The following is a 20,585-nucleotide window of genomic DNA, read 5'->3' on the forward strand; positions in this document are numbered from 1 at the left end:
TGATCGGTCCACCAGTCGGTTGGTTAATCGGTTAATCGGTTAAGCGATCAGTCGATTGTTCTTTGTTTTCCCTTTTTTGCTTCCCTTTTTTGCTTCCCTTTTTTGCTTCCCTTTTTTGCTTCCCTTTTTTGCTTACCTTTTTTGTTTTTTATTTTTCTCTTCCCTTTTTTGCTTCCCTTTTTTGCTTCCCTTTTTTGCTTCCCTTTTTTGCTCCCATTTTTTGCTTCCCTTTTTTGTTTTTTATTTTCCCCGTTGGGAGTGACCGCCCCTTTGGGACGCTCCCCATTTTGACTTAACCCAACCGAGGGATCCCCGCGAGGTGCGAAAAAGTGCCACCTGCGTAATTGCCCTTCGCGCGATACTGGCATACAGGGGGGGAGGAAAATAGGGGAAACGGAGGAATGCGGTGGAGGGGAAACACTTAAACGTGGGGATGACCGCTCAGCATTATGGGGCTCTCCCGGGCGGCAGGGCGAGGAATACGCGTCGTCCCCCTCGCGCGCAACCCGCAGGCGAACAGGTACATATGTGCACGTGGGGCAGCCCGCGCGTTGGAAAACGGCCTGGCGCGGGGGTGTATGCTCGCACTTCAGAGGAATTAAAAAAGGGGGAGGCAAAAAAAAAAAAAAAATGCAAACCGAATTGCAAAAAAAGAGTAGTGAAAAATATGGCCAAAAATATAACAAATAAAACTGCCAATAAAATTGCGAGCAAAACTGCAAACCAAACCGCGTAAATACATTAGTCAGCAAAAAGGTGAGGCGGCAAAGAGGCCAAGCGCGAAGCATCGCTGAGTGACGAGGCTACGCACAAGTTCGCCGCGTTTGCCTCCGCACGAAAGACAAAGGGGGCGAAAGCGCGGCGCCCATCCGGTAACCCGGCACGCGTCAACTTCGCGTCAACTTCGTGCCAACTTCGCCCCAATTTTGAGTCAGTCCTCTCCTTCCCAACTGGCACAAAGTGGGTATTTCGCGCGTGTAAATTTCCAGGCGTGAGGGGGGAAGAGCATCGCGCCATTTAGCCGCCACAATACGCCACAATCCGCAGCGCCCTCGGTTTGTTAACTAGCCATTTTTTTACCTGCACAGTTCAGGCAATTTTGACGCACACGGGGGATTTTTTTTTTTTTTTTTTTTTCAAACTTCAACTTGGAGTTGTATCCCCGTTTGAACGGAAAGGGAAGCGCGCGTAGGTAGGTCCCCCCCCCGCACATTTGTGTGGTAGCGGCGGGGGCGTAGCAGCAGAGGGGCATCGCATTGACCGCGCGGGTTGGTCTGTGCGTTACACTCGCTGGTGTTGCCCCATCACCACCGCTAAGAAGCCTTGACGACGCCGCGAGAACGCCGCTCCCTTGCGAATCACCCGGGGAAGCGACAAAATGGGCACCCAGGATGAGCAGGGAACCCATGGGAGGGGAGACTCCCTCGGCAGCCTCGACGATTACCACTTGCTAAGCGGGGAGGGGATAGGCGAGAGCGAGTTGAAAGATGTAGACAAGGAGCTGGAGAGAATGGCCAACATGGGGGAGCTAAAGGAGATGACGTCCGAGGAGTTTCGGGAGCTCATGGGGGGTGACGCAGATGGAGGAGGCGGCGCAGATGCAGTTGGCGACGCCGATGCAGTTGGCGACGCGGACGGAGGAGGCAACCCAAGTGCCAGTTTCAATCCCACGAGGAAGTCCCAACAGAAGAGCCTGCCGAGGTTTTCCCAAATGAGCTTCCTCAACGACGATTTTCAGCTGAAGGAGGACTCTCATTTTGCCACCTTGGCTTCCAAGCCCAGTGGGAGGAGAGACAGTCACTTGTCCCTGGGGAACATGCGTAACTCGTCTGTCTTTAACTTAAGCGTAACGGACGACAATGGGAAGAGGTGGTCTCACAATTATAACTCCGGGGGGAATGAAAAGTTCCACGTGTCCCTTTCTCGCACGGACAATGCGTATGATAGCGATTTGATAACGCCCTCTCCGTCGAAGGGGCACAGTCAGGGGGGGAGAAGCGGGATGGGCGGAGAGATAGGCGGAGAGAGAAGCGCCAGGGGAAGCGGCGGGAGAAGCAACGCGCGTGGCAGACGCTCCATCGACGTGCTGGAGGAGGAGCTGGACAAACTGAAGAGGGGCTTCCTGCTGAACAGCGGGGGGAACGGCCACCTGAGCGACATCTCGAATGAGGATTTCCCGGAGGGGGGCTACGCAAGCGACTCCGAGTTTTTAAAGAGAACCTCCCTAGACAAGAAGATAAGTGTTGACCTGAACTTTGGAAACGACGATTCTTTAAATAACAGTAGACTGTCCAACGGGAGTTACTGCCCATGGGAAAGCAGAATTAGCACCTCTAGGAAGATGCGACTGCACAATGAGACGCCAAAAAAAGGAATTCTAAAGCAGAGCAACTCCCTTTCCCCGATAAAGGAACTACCCGAAAATGTTAGTGCACGAAAGAAGTCGGTGCAGTTCTCCCATAGATCTATTGCCGTTTTTGATGACAAAGAGAAGGTGTCGCCCCTGCATCTAACTCAGTTTACTAGAATTTCTAGCGATTCTAACAAATCGGAAGTGAAGCGCAAAAGTGCATCCAACGATCCCAGTTCAGGCAAAGAAAAGGCAGACACCTTTGGGGAAATTTTGGCTAGTCGCACAGATAAGTCCCCAATTGATGAGCTACTCTACAGGTATGACAGTCTCACTGGTGCGAAGAGGACCTCCGCCGGTTACCCGGTGACAGATGGGAATGCATCGAACGACTTCTTCAGGAGAATGTCCTCCGAATCGGTGCGATTTAAAACGAAGACCTCCGTGGATATGGTCCACTCGGCGAGACTGTCCCCCATTAAGAATAGGTCCCAGGGGGGAAACGCCAAAAGGAGTAGCCAGCTAGATGGAGACAGTGGCAAAGCGAGGGAGCAAGCGAGGGAGCGAGAGAGGGGAGAGGATGACGAAGAGGACGTCCTCCATAAACTGCTCACCACAGACATTGACAGCTTAAAGGAGGAGGACTTCCTAAAGTTTAGTCTCCTTAGCGATTCGAGGGAGTTTAAAGAATTCGGGCGAGTGGACAGCGGGGAGACGTATGAGAGGGCCCCCAGCGAGCGCTCCAAGGGGGGTGTAGAAGAAGGTGGAGCCGAGGAAGACGCAGCGGCGCAGGCCCATCTGGAGGATCGATCTGTTCAAAGGAGAGAAGGAGACAACAGCGAGGTGTTTTATGAGTGCAACGATAGCGCCGTTTCGGTGGCCAAGAGGGGGGCGGCCGAAGTGGCAGATGGAGAGGGGGGTGCAAGCCGCTACATGGTAAAGGAGGAACGGGGGGAAGAAAGAAGCGAACAGGAAGGGGAGAAGGATGACCCTCTTGATGAGCACAAACCGACCACGGAAGAACCGCAGTGTAAGGAGGAAGAAGTGAGGGGGGACGCTCAGGTGAGCACTGCCGGGGGGAAGGCCCCCATGGAGAGGCTCCCCTCCGACGAAGCGGTGCCGCCCACGGAGAACGTCACCATACAGTACAGGGCGTCCTCGCATAGGCGGAGCGAGCGCGCCCCGGCTGAAGAGGAGAAGGAGGGAGGAGGTGAAAGTGGAAATGTGAAAGATGGTGACGGGGATGCTTCAGGTGGGGGCCACTTGGAGGGAGAGGCGCAGCTGAGCAGGCAGTCTAATAGGCCTCCAAATTGGCCCCCAAATGGGCAGTCTAATAGGCATTCGAATGGACAACCCAACAGGGGGGGCGAACCCTCGAGGCGGCTCGCTGAAGGCAGGAAGGCCACCGAGAGGAGGACGATAAACGTAGGGGCGACCCCCGCGCAGGCGGACGACCGGGAGGCACAGCAAAACGGTTTGAAGGTGGCCAAGGCGAACCGGCGAGCTAGCTACAGCGTGAATATGCACGCCAGGATCGACGAGGCGCAGGCGAGGTTCAGGGACAGGAAGAGCCTAAACGAGGGGGGAGGAGCGGCTGGGAAGGGTGCGCAGGGGGAAGAAGCGGAAGAAGTGGAAGAAGCGAACGAAATGAACGAAGCGGAAGACGCCGAGCGAGTGGACCGCCTAAACCGCGTAGACAGCTTAGACCGCTTGGACCCCGCGGAGGAGGACAGGGAGGCCGTGCTTCGCAAGGCGGAGCTGTTTAACCGGGGGGAAGGCCAGCAGCATGAGGGAGAGCAGGTCCGCGTGGAGTCGGCCGCCTACGGCGAAGATGGCGTAGTTGGAGAGGACCATTTGCAGCTGCGGGCCCGGGGGAGGTACACGACGCACATCGGCAGGGGGGCGTTCGCGCGCGGGTCGAGCGACGACCTGCAGGAGCTGAGCCAGCACGCAAGGGCCAACTCGGACGAGGGGAACTACAAGAAGTTCGTGTATGACGTGGGGGAGGGGTTCTCCGTGGAGGATGACTTGGAGCTCGCCGCGGGCGAGGAGGCGTTTCGCAGCGCGGACATGGGGGGGCACCCGGATGGCGCAGAGGGGGGAAGCCACATGGACGGCGCAGATGAGGGAAACCACCCGGATGGTGCAGATGAGGGACACCACCCAGACGACGCAGAGGAGGGAAGCCACCCGGATGGTGCAGATGAGGGACCCCCCCCGGAACAGTCCCAACGAAGCCGCAGGGAGCAGAGGCAAAAGCTGCAAAGGAAGCTAAAAGAAAATTTACTTAAAAAACAGGAAATGATAAAGCAGATGACTCTGGCAATCGTAAGAAGGTGTAGGATCCTCTCCCTGCGGGAGCTAAAGAGTAACAAGAGAAACCTAACCAACCTGATGCAGCTGTATGAGTGCATTCGAGACATGATGTTCTCCTTTGTTGGCAAGATAAATCACCTGAACAATGTCAGCATAAAGTTAGATGATGCCATTCTGAAATATGAGGTTACCCAACTGAGGTGCAGTAGAACGAAAAAGGCAATCGAGACGCTAAGAAAGTATAATGGCAAAATGGAGACCAAAGTGAAGGAGAAAAAGAACCTACTCTCCAAACAGGAAAATGTGCTACATAAGAAGATGAAGAAACTAGAAGCGATGACAGAGGAGCTGAGCCAACTGAGGAGTCTACACAACGAAGGCTCTGCCAGGAAACAGGAAATCCATTTGATTGATTTATATAAGAGGAAGACGGATGAGTTGAGGAGCATCCAACTGGTTAAGGGGTTGGTGGTCAACAGTTTTAGCAAATACGGGATCAATTTTGAGCTCCTCAATTGTAGCTACTTTAACTTTGCCACGCTGTATGATTACCCGGGGGAAGCGGCAGACGGGGTAGCGGTAGCTGCAGGCGGGGAAGCTACAGACGGGGTAGCGGTAGGCGCGGCAGCTGCGGCAATGGCGACCGCTCGTGACCCCCCGCCAACCCAGGAGGAACCCCCCCAGCGGCTGCACGAAATCAGCGAGCTCTACGAACGAGAGTGCAAACTGAAAGGCAATCACAGGAGGGCCAAACGAAACGCCACCCTCCTAAACAACCAAATTTCAGAAGAAGACATGAGTTGTGCCTGGCCCTACAGCATCACAATAGATATTATATTTTGCAATATGAGCAAGGGGACGGTGCAGAGAGAGGCAGACAATTACATGGCTTCCTCTCCTGTTAAGATCAAAAATATGAAGCATCTGATTGCTAATAAGATGCACCTACTGGGTGGAGAGAACGCAGGGGTGGGAGCTACCTCCGCGGACGCCAGCAGGAAATATATAAAGCTGTTCAGGCCCTATAAAATACAAATGAATTCCTTCGACACCTTTAAGGAGATCACCTTGACCACCTACTATAACTACATCAGTAGCGACATTTTATATTTCCATATCTGGAATAAGCGGCCCGATCGGGAGAGCTACTCCTTGAAGGTGAATAGTCTGCAGGACGACGGGAGAGCCAAGCGCAGGAACCGCGTGCAGCTGCTGAGGAAGCACATCGAGAGTTACTCCTATTACTGCAGCGACAGCCACGTGGGCGCGGAGTGGAAGCTGCAGCTCGAGATCGTCAAGTTTAAGCTGCTGGAGGTGGTCAACCGGCGGCTGCAGCGCTACACCAGCCGGGGGGGCGGCACGGTTGGCGGTAACGTCAGCGGCAACGTCGTCAGCGGCAACGTAGGCGGTCACCTGGTTAGCGGCAACGTAGGCGGTCTCCTCGGGGGCCACCTCGGGGGCAACGCGAACGAGGCCGGCGCGGCCAAGCCGAACAAGGAGGCCCTCATGTACCTCGTGGAGGAGGCCGAGCACGCCAGCGTCATCCTGATCAACCTCCTCAGCCAGTACAAGCACCTCCTCAAGTGCTTCCTCTGCCTGTCTAACACCTTCTTCGATTACCACCAGCCCGTCGTCATCTTCAAGACGATCGTTTTGTCCCAGCAGCTTTGCCCCCACGCCCTCTGGCTCTACCTCTACGTGAGTGGGGAGCGATGAGCCAGCGCTACGTACCGCTCCCCAGGCAACGTTCACCACTTCGCTTCTTACACACCGCTCACCGCTTCGCTTCCTCACCACTTCGCTTCCTTCCCCTCGCAGGTCAACCTGGAGGAGGCGTTCACCTTCGCCTCGCTGCTGCACGGCATCGTGCAGGTGAAGGTGGAGAGCGTCGACGAGGAGGACAAGTATAGCGAGGACTGCAAGGCGCTCAACGCGAGCATCGTCAAGACGCTGCAGCAGTGCATCTTCGCGCTCAAGTCGAAGTAGGTGCAGAGCGGCGGAGTGGTGTGGCGTCAGCGTGGAAGTGGCATCGAAGTGGTGTGGAAGTGGTGCAGCTTCTCTGCGGCGAAGTGGTGCAACTTCCCAGCAGCTGAGTGCCGCACCTCTGCAACGGATGGCGCAACTGCTATGCTAACTCATTGCCGTCTCTCCCCCCCGTGTGCAGGCCCCTGGACCTCTCCGAGCGGATAAACTCCTACAACGTGGTGGACGTGATCTACGCCGTCGTCATGAATGGTAAGCGTGGCTCAGAGGGAGCGGCTTCGTCTAGGAGTCGAGTCGCCCACCCAAATGCCTCTCCACCGAACGCTTCTCATCAAATGCCTCCAACCGAACGCCCCCACCCTCCTGCAGAGAACTACAACTTCCACAGCTACCAGAACAACCTGGACGACAACCTGAAGAAGCTGACGTCCTGCGAGACCTTCATCAACGGCGTGGTGAGCAAGAGCATCGTCGTCCCGTTGGAAGTTAAAAAGTGAAGGCCACGTGGAGAAGGGCGCACATAGAGGAGCTCACATGGAAGGCGTCCTTCCCCCAATTCCTACGGAGAACTGCCTCCATTCCATGCAGCGCCCTGCTGACCAGAGAAAAGTATCTTTTGAAAAATTTTTTAAAAGCGATGTGGGAGGGAGCGAAGGAAGGGGCAGCAAGGGGGGGAAAAAAAAAAGAAAAAAAAAAACGTCCTTTTTTTGTTTAGTGTTTCCACCGTAAAAAAAAATGAGAATTTTTTTTTTCACTTTTTCGCCCTTTTTTTCGCCCTTTTTTTGCCCTTTTTTTCGCCCTTTTTTTGCCCTTTTTTTGCCCTTTTTTTCGCCCTTTTTTTCGCCCTTTTTTTGCCCTTTTTTTGCCCTTTTTTTGCCCTTTTTTCGCCCTTTTTTTGCCCTTTTTTTCGCCCTTTTTTCGCCCTTTTTTTGCCCTTTTTTTCCCCCCTTTTTCGCCCCTTTTTAATTACTTTTTTAAATGATCTTCAAAAGGTACATAAAAAAAAAAAAAAAAAAAAAATAAATAAATAAAATAATTTTCTGGCGTGAAACAAATGAACCGTGCGCGGTAAAAGGGAAAGAGAAAAACGGGAAACAAAAAAGGGGGTCCGTCCGTTCCGTTCCTCGCGCCGCGCTAGAGCTTCTTCGTTTGGAGGACAAAGGCGTACATGAAGTCCGGGTTGTCGATCTGCGGTGGGGGGGTTCATTTGGACGTTGGGTGGAGCAGTTCATTTGGCAGATCGATTGGCCGCTTCGATTGGCCGCTTCGATTGGCCGCTTCGATTGGCCGCTTCGATTGGCGGCATCGCTTGGCGGCATCGCTTGGCGGCATCACTTGGCGGCATCGCTTGGCGGAATGACCGCTTAACTTGGCCGCCTCGCCGCTTCGCTTCGCTGCGCTTACACCGAGGTCCTTCAGGTAGTCCTCCTTCATGGGCACGATGAAGATGGTGAAGTTCTTGTCGATGATAACTGGGAGGTTCTTCTTCTTGCTGAAGTGCTCGCAGATGTGCAGGAACTTCTTTTTCTGCGTGATGGCTGCGGGGGGGCGGCGATGAGTGGGCGATGAGTATGCGGTGAGTGCAGCGGTGCTCAATACAGATGTGCTTCGTTCGGATGTGCACCGTTCGGATGTGCTCCGCTCGGCTGCGGAGCGTAAAATGGGCAAGCCCCCCCAAACGGGAGGCATTCCCTCCACTTACTGGGCCCCAACTGCCAGACGGAGTAGTCGATGCAGGAGTTCCGGATGTTCATGAGGTTGTGCACGTCGCTCTTCGTTTCGACGTTCAGCTTGGGGTAGCTGCGGGGGGGGGAGAAGCAAATGTGGGGAAGTGTGGAGAGGCAGATGTGGAGAGGCAGTTGTGGAGAGGCAGTTGTGGAGAGGCAGTTGTGGAGAGGCAGATGTGGAGAGGCAGATGTGGAGAGGCAGATGTGGAGCGGCAAATGGGGAGACGGGCTAAGGGAGTGACGCTCATCTCTCCCCTCCTCCGCCGCAATTCCACCGCGGCTTCACCGCTTCACCGCTTCACCGCTTCGCCGCTCTTCCACTCACATCTTGAGCTCCGGGTTGCCGTCGTAAAAATTGGAGATAAAGTCGCACTTGTACTTCTGGTTGACGTAGAAGGAGACCGTTTTTTGGATCTCATTGTAGTCGTTGAGCTCCACGCCGTCCAGGCTGTTGAAGTCGCTGTCCGTGCGTTCTTCCTCCTCCGCTCCCTCTGCTACTTCTCCCTCTGCTACTTCTCCCTCTGCGTGGTCCCGGTGGGGGCCACTCTTGGCCATCTCGCTGTTTGAACCTTCTTCCCCTCGGGAGCTATACCCAGGGGCATCACCCCCATCCGCGCTTCCGCTGTTGCCGCTCCTTCTCTTCTTGTGCCTTCTATGATGCCGATCGTGGTGGCGGTGGTGACGGTGGTGCGAACGATCCGACGTGGTGGTTCCCTTCCGTTTGGACGACCGTCTCGATTCCCTTCTGTCATGTCTCGAGTGGCCACTTCCCCCTCGCGTCCTATCATTCTTATCATTTGCAGAGCTGCTGGTTAAATGCGAGTCGACAGCAGAAGACCGGTGTTTCCTCCTGTGCAGGGAGGTGCTGGGGGAGTGATTTTCATTCACATTGGGTCTTCTCTTTACGCTATGCTCATCACTTCTATCTGTGCCGTGCCTTTTAATGCGCACCCCTCCAGCGGTACTACCACCGTGATGGGCCCCTCCTCCCTTCTTCAGCAGAAGCATCACCTTAGAATCTATAAACCCGGTGTTCCTCTTCTTCAGCGTAGATTCTAACCTCTGTTTCATCTTCCCATTGTCATAGGCAAGCGCGTCTAGCAGTCTCTTCCTCGTGAGACTCACCTTGTGTTGCTTCCCCTCCCACTCACCTAGGGTAGAGTAGTCTATGTTTAGTAGGGTATTGTTAGAGACCTGCAGTCCATAAAGATGGTTCCTCGCCTGGATAGCATTCGCCACATCGTAATATTGAATGAAGAGGCAATTCTTGTCTTGCACATATTTGACGTTCTTCACGGGGCCAAAGTGGGCGAACATGCTCTTAAGTACGTTCGCCCTGTTTACAAAAAAACTTTTTATGATGTTTCCTACCCAGAGACAGACGTTCGCTTTGCTCGGGCAGGAGAAGGTCACCTTGAGGTGCTTCTTCTCCAGCGCCTTCTTGGCCTCCACGCAGTTCTTGGTCGTTCGGAAGGTCAGGTGCGCGCAGCGCCGACGAAGCGGTGCGTCGGCCACGTCTGCCACACCCGCTACACCCACCTGCTGCTCCCCCTGATTGGCGGCGACTTCCTCCTGGTTGGTCGATTCATCCTGGTTGGTCGATTCATCCTGGTTGGCTTCTTCCCCCTTGTTGGCCACTTCCTCCCCCTTGTTGGCCGCTTCTTCCTCCTGGTTGGTCGATTCATCCTGGTTGGCTTCTTCCCCCTTGTTGGCCGCTTCCCCCCCCCTGGCGGCGTCCCTGAAGAACCGCGCCTCGTCCACCTCGACCGAGACAAAGAGGGAGACCTCCACACAGAAGCAGTGCATCTTCTCAGTGGCAAACAACCCATTGACGTACTCCTTCACTTTGCCCTCCTCATCCAGGTGGTCCGGGAGGTTCGTTACGAGCAGGTAGCGATTATAAATTTTGGCTGACCCAAAAGAATCCACAAAATTCAGGTGATTCTTTTCCACAGATGCATCTTGATCCCATTGTAGAACCTGTTTGGTCTTCCTCTCATTCCAGGAAGGATTGTCTGCCATTTGGTTTTCTTTGCTTATTCCAAAGGGGTTGTCCTCATCGAATGGGGTCGGCTCTCCTGACTCGTCATGCTGAGTCGCGTCCATTTCAGATGCGAGCTGTGGGTTCTGCTGCCTACTGTGCTTAACTGTTTTGCTGTACTTTGCAAGTTTGGGGGGCTTCGCCGGGTGGGGGATGTGATCCTCGTACGTGGGATAAACCCCATGCTGCGTGGGGTACTCCTCACTGTTTGCGACGTTCCCGTAGGTGTTCCCGCCATGGTGCTGGTCATTACCCGCGTGGGATCTATAGAAGCTGTTGTTATATGGCGGCACTGTGGTAGAGGTGGGCAGGTCCCTGGTACGGGGGGGTATCAAAAGAGGGGGGTGGTTTCCTCCAATCGGGTTAGTCATGCCTGCTTCACCGTGAGAGGAGCTGCCAATCAGGTGAGGGGGAGGCACTCCCTTCATGTGCATGTTCCTACTAGACGTGGGCAGCTGATTAGAGTAGGGCACGTAGGGAGGATGATTCCCAGGGGGGGGCGCCTCAAAGGTATTCTTTTTATAAACGCTTGGAATGAAACTGTTTGGGAATCTCTCGGTCATTTTTTTTCTCTTCAAATGGGGGGGTAGCGGCTGGTTGTGTGGCATTCTATTCGCAGAGCCTTCGCTCCCCAGGTGGGGGGATGCATGCTGCAGGTTGTTCGGGTGGCTACTCGGATGGCCGCTCGTGTGGCCACCAGGCTGATTATTAGGGTGGCTGTAATGCGGGTAGGGGTCCATCTGGCTGCCCCTCCCCGACTCGCTAAACGATTGGCCGTACAGCGCCTGCGACCTCGGGGGAGGGGGCGGAGGCGGCTGCACGTAGTTGGCGACGTTGCTGAAGTTGGGCGCGTCAAGGAGGGCCATCTGCTCCGGGTGGTGCGCATGACTGTGGTGGGGCGCCTGACTGTGGTGGTACGTCTGACTCTGATGGTGCGCCTGACCGTGGAGGGGCTTATTCTGGTTGCCACCCCTCACTCGGCCGTGCAGGTGGTTGCCGAGGGGAGCCTTCTCCTGCTGACCGAACGACATCTCAGACGCGGAAACAAAATCGCTCATCATATTTGAGTTAGAAGACGGGGCAACAAAGTACGTGCTGGTCTTCACATGAAGCACCATACCCTTGACGTGGTTGCCGTAGGCAAAGCTGTTGGCCATGCTGCTCTGCGATTGTGTGGGAATCGGGTTCTGGTAATATTTCCTATTTTTATATAGCTTTACGGGTGTCTTCCCATTTTTAGGGTTGGCTAATTTGTCGTGATGCGAGATGATGGAAGCATCGTTGGGGGTTCCTTTCGCTTCATCTGGGTCAGCGAAGTCATCTCCTATGTATCCCTCCCCGTTTGCACCATCAGCGTGGTCTCCCCCTCGCGCAGACGCACCCCTCCCCTCCTGGTAAGTGCCGTAAATGACTTGTATTCTCCTATTTTTTATTTTCAAATTATCTAGAAATTCCTTTGCCCTTTGGGAGGTCTTAACCGAATTGAAGATCACGTGGACCCCCTCATTGTCGTCGATGAAGGAGCTCCTCACTTTGCCGAAGACACTCATTAGGGAAGTTAACCTCTGCGTCGACATGTCTGCGTAGAAATTTAGAAGAATCACCTCCTTGTTTAATTTGGTATTCGTTTCAATTCGATCGTATGGGATTTCGTCTTCTACTACTTCGCCTTCTTCTTCCTCATCGGACGACATGTTCTTTATAATGCTTTCAATTTGCTCGCTAATTTGGGTATCGTCCAGGGGGCACTCCTCCTCATCCGAGGCATCCTCCTTCTGGTGCGACCTCTCTTCGGCATCGTCGTCCTTGCCGCCCGTAGAATTGCCCTTCGCACCGCCCTCACTAATATCCTCCTTACCGCCCGCACCACCCTCCACCACATCGTTCGGCACGTCCACCACGTTGTTCGCCACGTCGTCTACCACGTCGTCTACCACGTCGTCTACCACGTCGTCTACCACGTCGTTCACCCCTCCGCCCTCCACGCCGCTTTCCACGCCGTCTTTCCTTTGCTCCTCCTCCTCGTAGTTGATCGCGTCTTCCTGGCCGCCGAAGTTCTTCTCGCTCCCTTCCGCTTTCGAGTTGCTGCTTTTAAACCACATTTTGCCTCTCCGGGGTTCCCATTTAGGGGCTCCGCGGGGGTTAGCGGTGGGTAGCGGAGGTTAGCGGTAGGTAGCGATGACGTAGTGGTGAGAGTTGCTCTGGTTGTAACGTGGCTTCGTTTCAGCTTCTCTCCTCGTGCTCGCAGTGCTCCTCTGTTTTGGGTCACTCACTCCTCATCATAAGGGTGGAATACACATCCGTTGTGGGGTCCTGTAGCGGGAGGGCGATATGTTTTGCGGTTACCACACGCTCGGAGCGAACTCCCCAGTGTGTGCAGCAGGTAAGGCAGCCGATCCACCTCCTTCGTGTACGCACACGCAGGGGGGATCTACACTGGCGCGATGCGCCTACCTGAAGGGGATCGTGAAAGGTACGTTCTATCGGTGAGCGGCCGCACGATGAGCAGATAGCACGACGAGCTGATGGCACACTGAACAGATGGCGCTACGCGCGAGCATAACTGCGAAGAGGTACGTCGCAGCTAAATTGGGGGCAGCTCATCTACGCCACGCTTGTAAAGCAAAATGGGAGGGCGCGTGGCGGGAGCGGGTGAGCAGTGTTCGCCTGACCAGCGGGAAAAAAAGGAAAAAAAAAAGAAAAAAAAAGCAAAAAAAAGGGGAAAAAAAAGGGGAAACACAAAATAGGAAAAAAAAAGGAAACGCAAAATCGGGGATACAATGTGAAAAAGCAAAGAGGGGGAAAAACGGCGAAGCATGTACATACATAAGATGGCGTATCCAAAGCATGTGCCAAAAAAATTAACTGCGTTTTGTTTGGTACACTTGCTTCCGCATAAGCGTTTAAAAAAAAAAAAAAAAAAAAAAAAAAACATTTCTTTGAAATTCCCGTGTAAAAAGAAACACAAAGGGATGCAACAGTTGGTTATTATTTCTTGTTCCTCTTTTTTTTTTTCTTTTTTTTTTGGGCAGGTACTTTGCAATTTTTACCTTCCTATGTTTACCTTGTGGTACCCTTCTTTCCTCTCCTTCCCGCTTGGCACTTTTTTTTTTTAAGTTGGCTGGCCCACAGGGATACCGCGTGGGGAGGGGGTAATCGGAAAAAGAAAAGTGGCAAGCGGGAAGGAGAGAGGCAGCTCCCCCAAAAGAGAAGGTGCTGTATGTATACTATAAACACGTGTAGCTGCAATAGGCGAACCGCGGGTGTATGCCCGGTGGGCGCGAGCACCAGCCCGCGGAGCGGTGGCCCCAAGGCAGGAACAAAAAAAATAAGGAGGCGCAGTCGGGGTTACGCACGTGGTAGGAAAAATAGAAGCCAGCAGCGCGCTTCGCCTTGCCGCCACCGCTTCGCATTGCCGCTTAGGCCGTTGCTCTTGCTCGCCTCTAACCGCCTAACCCGTTAACGGAGCGGCTTCTCTGTGTGCCCTTTCAGCGGCGCCACTACCCCCGCTCTGACTTTTTAACCAGTTGGAAGGCAAAAAAAAAAAATTTTTAAAAAACAAAAAACGAACTAATTGTAGAGAGCAAATGTGCTGACTTGAGAGCTTCTCCTTTTGTGGCTAAATTTTTTTTTTTTTATATTTCGCAGAGGGAGAAAATAATTGAAGGGGGAAAGAGAGAAGCCAAGGTGCCTTGTGGGAAGGGTGCCTTTTTTTTTTTTTTTTTTGACAAATGGGGAATGGCCATCCAGGGTGGGTAACAGGGGAACACACGGAGGGAAGGTAGCTCGAGGGTGTTATTCGGAGGGGCGGCCGTCATCGTCGCGTTGGCCCTCTACTACCATGTGCTGCCCTAGTGCTGCCCTAGTGCTACCCCAGTGCTGCCCTAGTGCTACCCCAGTGCTGCCCTAGTGCTACCCCAGTGCTGCCCTAGTGCTGCCCTAGTGCTACCCCAGTGCTGCCCTAGTGCTACCCCAGTGCTGTCCCTATGCTGCCCCTTTTTTTTTTGCGGTGCGGCAAGCCGATTTCTTCCCTTGACCCCCGCTCGCCGGTGTGCACCCACCAGTGTATGGTCTTTCACTTGGGAGAGGCTCCACAGCGGCAAAAGGAGATCCTCCACAACGTTGGGCGGAGGAGCTTAACGAGGAACAACTGCGGTACCACCACTTCGCCAGTTTGATCGCCTCGGAGAGGTGCACCCAAGAGAGCAGTTGCCGGTGTGAAAAAGGGGGGGGTATTTTATTTGGGTAAAGCGTTCACCAAATTGTTAGGTGCAAAAGGGGAGAGAAGTGGGGAGAGTTCCCACCGTTACTCCAAAGTTACAGTCACACCCGAGCGCAATCACCCGAGCGGCGAAATGTTCCACGCGCGCTGCCAGTCCTCTGAGCTCCTTCTGGGGATTCAGAGCTACTCCCTCGATGAGGGGAAAAGGAGAGGAAAAAGAAAAACCGAAGAGGTCGCAGGAGGAGAAGAACCATCTGGGGGGACAGAACGGGGGGACCGTCAAAGCAAGTACAGCTCAATTGCCAGCAGATTTGAAAAAGTAAAACGCTTGAACCACCCCAATGTGTGCAGCTATTTCAGTTTATCTCGAAGGGGAGGTGACTTTGTGTTAGTCTCAGAATGGTACTCCCTATCTCTGCACGATTTGCTGCGCGAGGAGGAAAGGGGCCTCGTCCGTTTTAAGTTCCTCAGGGGGGTGCAAGGAGGAGGAGCGGGCGGAGGAGTTAGAGGAAGAGGAAGAGCTAAAAGAGAAAGACCGACGGACCGCGCGAGCCTTCCCCGGGAGGGGAGCACCCCCAGGAGGAAGCTCATCGATGCGCACACCACGAAGGAGATAATAAGGCAAATCCTTTCCGCGGTTCACTACTTGCACTCTAAAGAAGTGAAGCTCCTAAATTTGACGCTCAAGGATGTGCTCGTCACCCCCAAGGGACGAATCAAACTTCACAACTACTGTGCGTCTTACCTGTTTGGTGGCTACTGCTGCGCTCCTCGTGATCGGTGTGGCCATTTTTTTAGGAGCACGTTGGGGCGGGTCCCCCCCCAGGAAGAGGCCTCCCCCCATGTGGAGGGTGGAAGCGGCGGTAAAAGCGGCGGTAGAAGCGGAGGCAAAAGCGGCGGCAAAAGCGGCGGTGAAAAAAAGGGAAGCACACAGGTGAGCACCCCCCGTGCAGGCAAACGGCTTGTTGGCAACGCCCTGTACCTGCCCCCCTTTTTCCTGCTCAACCATTTAGCGAGTGGCAAAAGGAAGGGCTCATCCAACTACGACGTTTGCAAACATGTGGATCTCTTCAGCGTGGGGATAATCATCCTGCAGATGGTGAACGGCATATTCGGCTTTGACTTCCTCGTGAGGAATTGCCAACCCCTTTGTGACGAGCCCGTTAGGGGGGAGAACCCCCTCTTGAATGAACTTCACGAAATTGTGGGGACCCTTCAGCGGATGGGCCAAGAGAGTGAGGAAGATGCGGGGCAGCCAAGTGGCACACACACACACGGTGATGCGAATTCACTTTACATTGACACACCAGCGGAAGGGGAAGGCCCGCTGGAAAAGGTGAAGACCATTTTTGTGTGCCTCCTCTACACCAAGGCGTATCTCCTTTTCGCGGATGTGGGCGCCGAGCGGGAGGTCAGCCTGCTGGATGTGAATGTGTATTCCCTCTTTCGCGCACTTGGGGGGGAGCAGCGCCGCAAGGGGGGTGGAAGGGAGGACTCGTCGAAGAATAACCGCCCGGAGAACCGCTCGAAGAACCGCTCGAAGAAGGGCTATGCACACGCCAACCTGCTGGCCCACCGGGTGGCGAAGAGCCTCATCGAGCTGCTGCTCAACGTCAGCGTCAGCGGCCGCTTCGTCAAATGGGTGGAGAGGATCCTCTCCGAGTTTTTCACTCTACATGTGTTGGAGCAAAACGTGCAGGAGATAATGCACCCGGGGGATGCCCATAACGAGAAGGTCCTTTTTTTTAACCTTCTTCATAAGTGTTTGTCTTTACGAGGAGGTGAGCAGCATGGTTCCTCTTCTCTCCTCTCCCACCCGTATTTCTACCCCCGGGGGGGCGCACCCAGTTGGCCCCGAAACGAGGACATCCTGATGAAGCAGTGGGGAGGAGAGCAGCCACAAGGGGGGGGGACTCCCCGACAGGGAGAAGCAGCATCAACGTGTTTTTCCCATTGGAAGAAAGAACAAACCTGCGAAGCGACCCATTGCAACCAATACGTAGTGGAGTACATCCGAAGCAATACCTGGGAGGACCAACTGCAGAGCAAACATTTCATGATGACGAAGGATATTCACCTCTGGTTTGGTGTGCTCTACCGAATGAACTACTTCGAAGAGCTGCTCCTCCATAGCGGGGTGAACAAGGCGTGCAGCATCTTGAGGTTGCCTTACCTAGCCTATAAAAAGAAGAAACAATTTTTCGATTTTTTCTTTTTCCGCTTTTATGAGCTCCTTCTGTTGGGCAGATACCAGGGGGTGCTGAGCGTGTACTTTCATTTGACAAAAGGGGATGCAACTGTAGGGACTTCACACCGGTTTGGTAACTTCCGACGTACTTATAGACGGGGGATATGCCGTGCGGACTCACCCAACGGGGGTACGTGCACCAATGGGTATGCCTTCTTTGTGAAAGGGAGAAAACGACCCCTCATGGGGAGGAGGAACAACCTCCGTGGGATCTCTCACCGGGGTGGCATTTTCACGAGGGATAAAACTTTAGAGAGGAAGTGGGTACAGACGAATGGGTACCCTTCCGGGGGGGGGACGATCGCCAAAGGGGAGAAGCCTTATGGAGAGTTTACCTCAACACACGAGGAAGGTAGCGCCCATTCTTTCTTTTTTAACATTCCGATGGAGGCAAAATATGCATCCCTGCCGCTGCGCGAGTGCGGGGAGAAGAGAGTGCTGGGGGTGAGGCTGGTCGAGTTTTACGACGCGCTGGAGGATGCCCACAGGTTAGTCGAATCGAAGGAGCAGAGTGGTGGCAACAACTACCCCGTCGGAAACGTAACCTGCGTGTATGAGAAGGAGCACTCCTTCCTGCACCAGTATAGCCTCCACCTAAAATTGCAAAAATTGCTAACATTGGACCCGCTCAACAGAGACGAATTGGAGAAAGAGGTGAGGAGGGGATTCCCAGGCCACATGCGGGGGGTAGCCTACCTCACGCTGCTTGGGTATAGGTACTTCTTACTGGTGAGACAAGCACCGGGGAAGAAACATAAAATGAGGCGATTAATTTGTGAGGCTTCATCAAACGGAGGAGCAACCTCGTCGGTTAAGCGGTTAGGGGAAAACCCACTGGACAGCTTCACCAGGGAGGAGCGGTCAGCCAACTTCCCATCAAATTGGGGATCCAAATGGCAGATTCATCACTCGAGTGGAAACACAGAGGGGAGCACTGGTAGACGTGGCGAAGGGGAAGATGCTAAAGAGGGGACTCTCTATAAGCACCCCATCAGTACAGCTAAACAGCCTATGGAATCGTTTCTTCGAAAAAGGAGACGATATAACGACCTGGTGGGAAGCCCCCAATTTGCGAAGAAAATGCGCACAATTGAGCTACTGCTTTACATCAAATTGGGGGTAAGCAACAAGCACCTCAGGAGTTTGCTCCTCCCGTTATGTCTGCTCTACTACGACAGTACGTACCTGTGCTACAAGTGTAGCAAAGGGGTGGTTCAGAAATATTTGATGGGCCTACTTTCAAGTGAGAGGAACTGGAGGGAATTCGCCTACACGTTTAATTGCCTGCTAAGTTATTACGCTCCCGAATTGACTCTACTCTTTTTTAAAAACGGCATCCACGTCGAGAGGTTGGTCTACAGTTGGGTGTGCTCCCTATTTGCCAACTTCTTCAATGCGCAAAGTTTTTTTTGGCTACTTGATAGGATTCTTACGCAGCCGAGGTGCTACCTCTTTTTTGTCTGCGTCAGCATTTTGATTTCGCTGAAAAGGCACATCGTTATGAACATGTGCAGGGAAAATTTTTACAAACATATATTTTCGCTAGCTCCCTTGGTGAACCTGAATTTCGTTTTGAAGACCTCCATGGATATGTTTAGCAGCTGCCCCATGACGCAGGTGGGGTTTCCTCGGGTAGGTAGCGGCCTTGGGGAAGAGACAAACACCCCGCGGGGGGTGGAGAAGAATCTTAACGGGGATGCGAACCTGCTGGGAAGTGAGCGGGCCCATATTAACTACCTGCCGTATCTCATCGGGGACGCCAACTGGGTGCGCTACTACGTGCATAGGGACACCTTTAGGGTGTACCGGAAGAGGGGCGGGGGAAGCGGCTCGGCCAGCAGGACAACTGTTAAGTCGTCAAAGGGGGCAGGTGAAGCGGAAAAGTTGCGGCTTAAAAAGTTAGAGAGTGAGAAATTAAAGCTTAAAAAGTTGCATCTTAAAAAGTTGCCACTTGAAAAGGTGCCGCTTCAAAAGTTGCAGCTTGAAAAACTAGAACTGAAAAAAATAAAACGCAAAAAACTAAACGATGACGACTCGGGGGGGAGTGGCCACTTTGCCAACTTGCCCGCACCCGCGCAGGAAGATCAAAGAGCAGACGCACAATGGGGAAAGGCAAAAACGCGACGAGCTGCGCGTCACTGCGAATTATTTTTACGCAATTACAAGATAAACAAAAAAAAAAAAAACTTAAGTGAGTTCTCCCACTACGAAACGGACGAAACGGACGTCGTGACAAATGGCAAAAGTGGAGATAAACAGATGGGGAAAAATAAAAATGTTGGCGGCGGAGCCAAATGCGCGTACTACAAGTTAACAAATAAAAACGTTAAAAAGAAATTCAAACGGGAAGATCTTGTTCGGCTGTGCAACTTTCCCATGTTTCCATTTGTTTACGTCACAGACTTGGCGAACGAAGTATCTCTGGACAATTACCTCATTGTTGATATGAGATCCCCGGAGGAGTTTAAAAAAAAAAGACTAAAACATTCTGTGCACGTTAACGCCTTTTTAATTAACTTTAAAAAAGGAGTTTATGTCAACTACACAGATGGTAGTTACGACGTGGACACCCACTTGAAGACGATTATCCTCGCGTTTGGCAGCTCCGTATTAGACTTTGATGCCATTTACAATTTTTTGAACTTAAAAATTAAGCGTATCACCATTCTCTGGGGGGGTTTGCACTGCGCCTTCAGTGGCCTTCCAGCGAGTTGTTTCACATAGGGGCAGCGCAGGGGTATAGCGTTAGCGCTGTGCATAGTGTTAGCGCTGGACGACTTGGGATCGGCCCCCCACGCCCTACAGAGCTAAGTGGCGCGTTTGATTGCCTTTATGGAAAAATTTGCCCAGCTAGCTTTTTTAAGCGGCGTGTTTGCATATTTTTTTTTTTTTCTTGTTTTTTATGCTCTTGTGGGGAAGTTTTACCTGACCCAGCTAGCTATTTTAAGCGGCGTGTTTGCATATATTTTTTTTTTTCTTGTTTTTTATGCTCTTGTGGGGAAGTTTTACCTGACCCAGCTAGCTATTTTAAGCGGCGTGTTTGCATATATATTTTTTTTTTTCTTGTTCTTTATATGCCCTTGTGGGGAAGTTTTACCTGACCCAGCTAGCTTTTTTCACCACCAATGGTTCGCAATTCGCTTTATATTCGTTTTTTTTTTCGTTACACCGTGCACACCATACTGAGTGAGCACACACTGTCAAGCAAAGTTAACCCATGTGAAGCAGCCTCATCTTCTTCGCTAATGCAACGAAATTGTATGGGGGAAAGAGGGGGGCATACGCCATGGAGACCCCACAGGATTGGCCTTATCTGCCTACCATCGACGTTAACACGGGGGAGATACTTGTGCGCTTAGGAGCGCGGCCATTTGGCTTAACGTTGTCACAGTTCGTCGCGGTTTACGTTCGCGGGTCACCTCTCGGATGACCTCCTTGGATCACCCCCGGATCACCTTCTTGGTTCGCTTTGACCCGTTTGTCCTTGCTTCTCCCCCTCGCTTGAATTACCCGTTCGGCACAGAAAAATCAGTCCGTGCTCGGGATGGAGGAACTAAATGCGCTCCCCCCGTTGGCCAAGGCGGAGCGGGGATTCGACCGGTTAATCCTCTCGGCCATGCGTCTACATGTGCAACTTGCGTTTCGCTCGTTTCGTTCATTCCGCTCGTGCCGCTTCGTACCCCTTCGTACCGCTTCAC

At 53.1% G+C, this 20,585-nt stretch overlaps 3 protein-coding genes across 3 annotated transcripts; 2 read left to right on the plus strand and 1 right to left on the minus strand.

The window, feature by feature from the left end:
* Positions 1-1,378: 1,378 nt before the first annotated feature.
* PVX_096155 (hypothetical protein, conserved) lies at positions 1,379-7,146 on the plus strand (the record flags this gene model as incomplete). Its single annotated transcript, XM_001612737.1, has 4 exons — positions 1,379-6,364; positions 6,485-6,648; positions 6,831-6,901; positions 7,019-7,146. The coding sequence occupies 4 exons, from the start codon at positions 1,379-1,381 to the stop codon at positions 7,144-7,146; spliced, it is 5,349 nt and encodes a 1,782-aa protein (XP_001612787.1).
* Positions 7,147-7,490: 344 nt separating this feature from the next.
* On the minus strand, positions 7,491-12,519 carry PVX_096150 (hypothetical protein, conserved; the record flags this gene model as incomplete). Its single annotated transcript, XM_001612736.1, has 4 exons — positions 7,491-7,837; positions 8,054-8,187; positions 8,352-8,449; positions 8,702-12,519. 4 exons carry the CDS (start codon positions 12,517-12,519, stop codon positions 7,784-7,786), a joined length of 4,104 nt encoding a protein of 1,367 aa, XP_001612786.1. The 3' UTR covers positions 7,491-7,783.
* A 2,253-nt stretch (positions 12,520-14,772) lies between these two features.
* Positions 14,773-19,862, plus strand: PVX_096145 (Protein kinase domain containing protein; the record flags this gene model as incomplete). Its single annotated transcript, XM_001612735.1, has 2 exons — positions 14,773-15,502; positions 15,653-19,862. The coding sequence occupies 2 exons, from the start codon at positions 14,773-14,775 to the stop codon at positions 19,609-19,611; spliced, it is 4,689 nt and encodes a 1,562-aa protein (XP_001612785.1). The 3' UTR covers positions 19,612-19,862.
* Positions 19,863-20,585: the final 723 nt, after the last annotated feature.

The sequence above is a fragment of the Plasmodium vivax genome, chromosome 3 (assembly GCF_000002415.2).
Source record: "Plasmodium vivax chromosome 3, whole genome shotgun sequence".
Classification (NCBI taxonomy): Eukaryota; Apicomplexa; class Aconoidasida; order Haemosporida; family Plasmodiidae; genus Plasmodium; species Plasmodium vivax.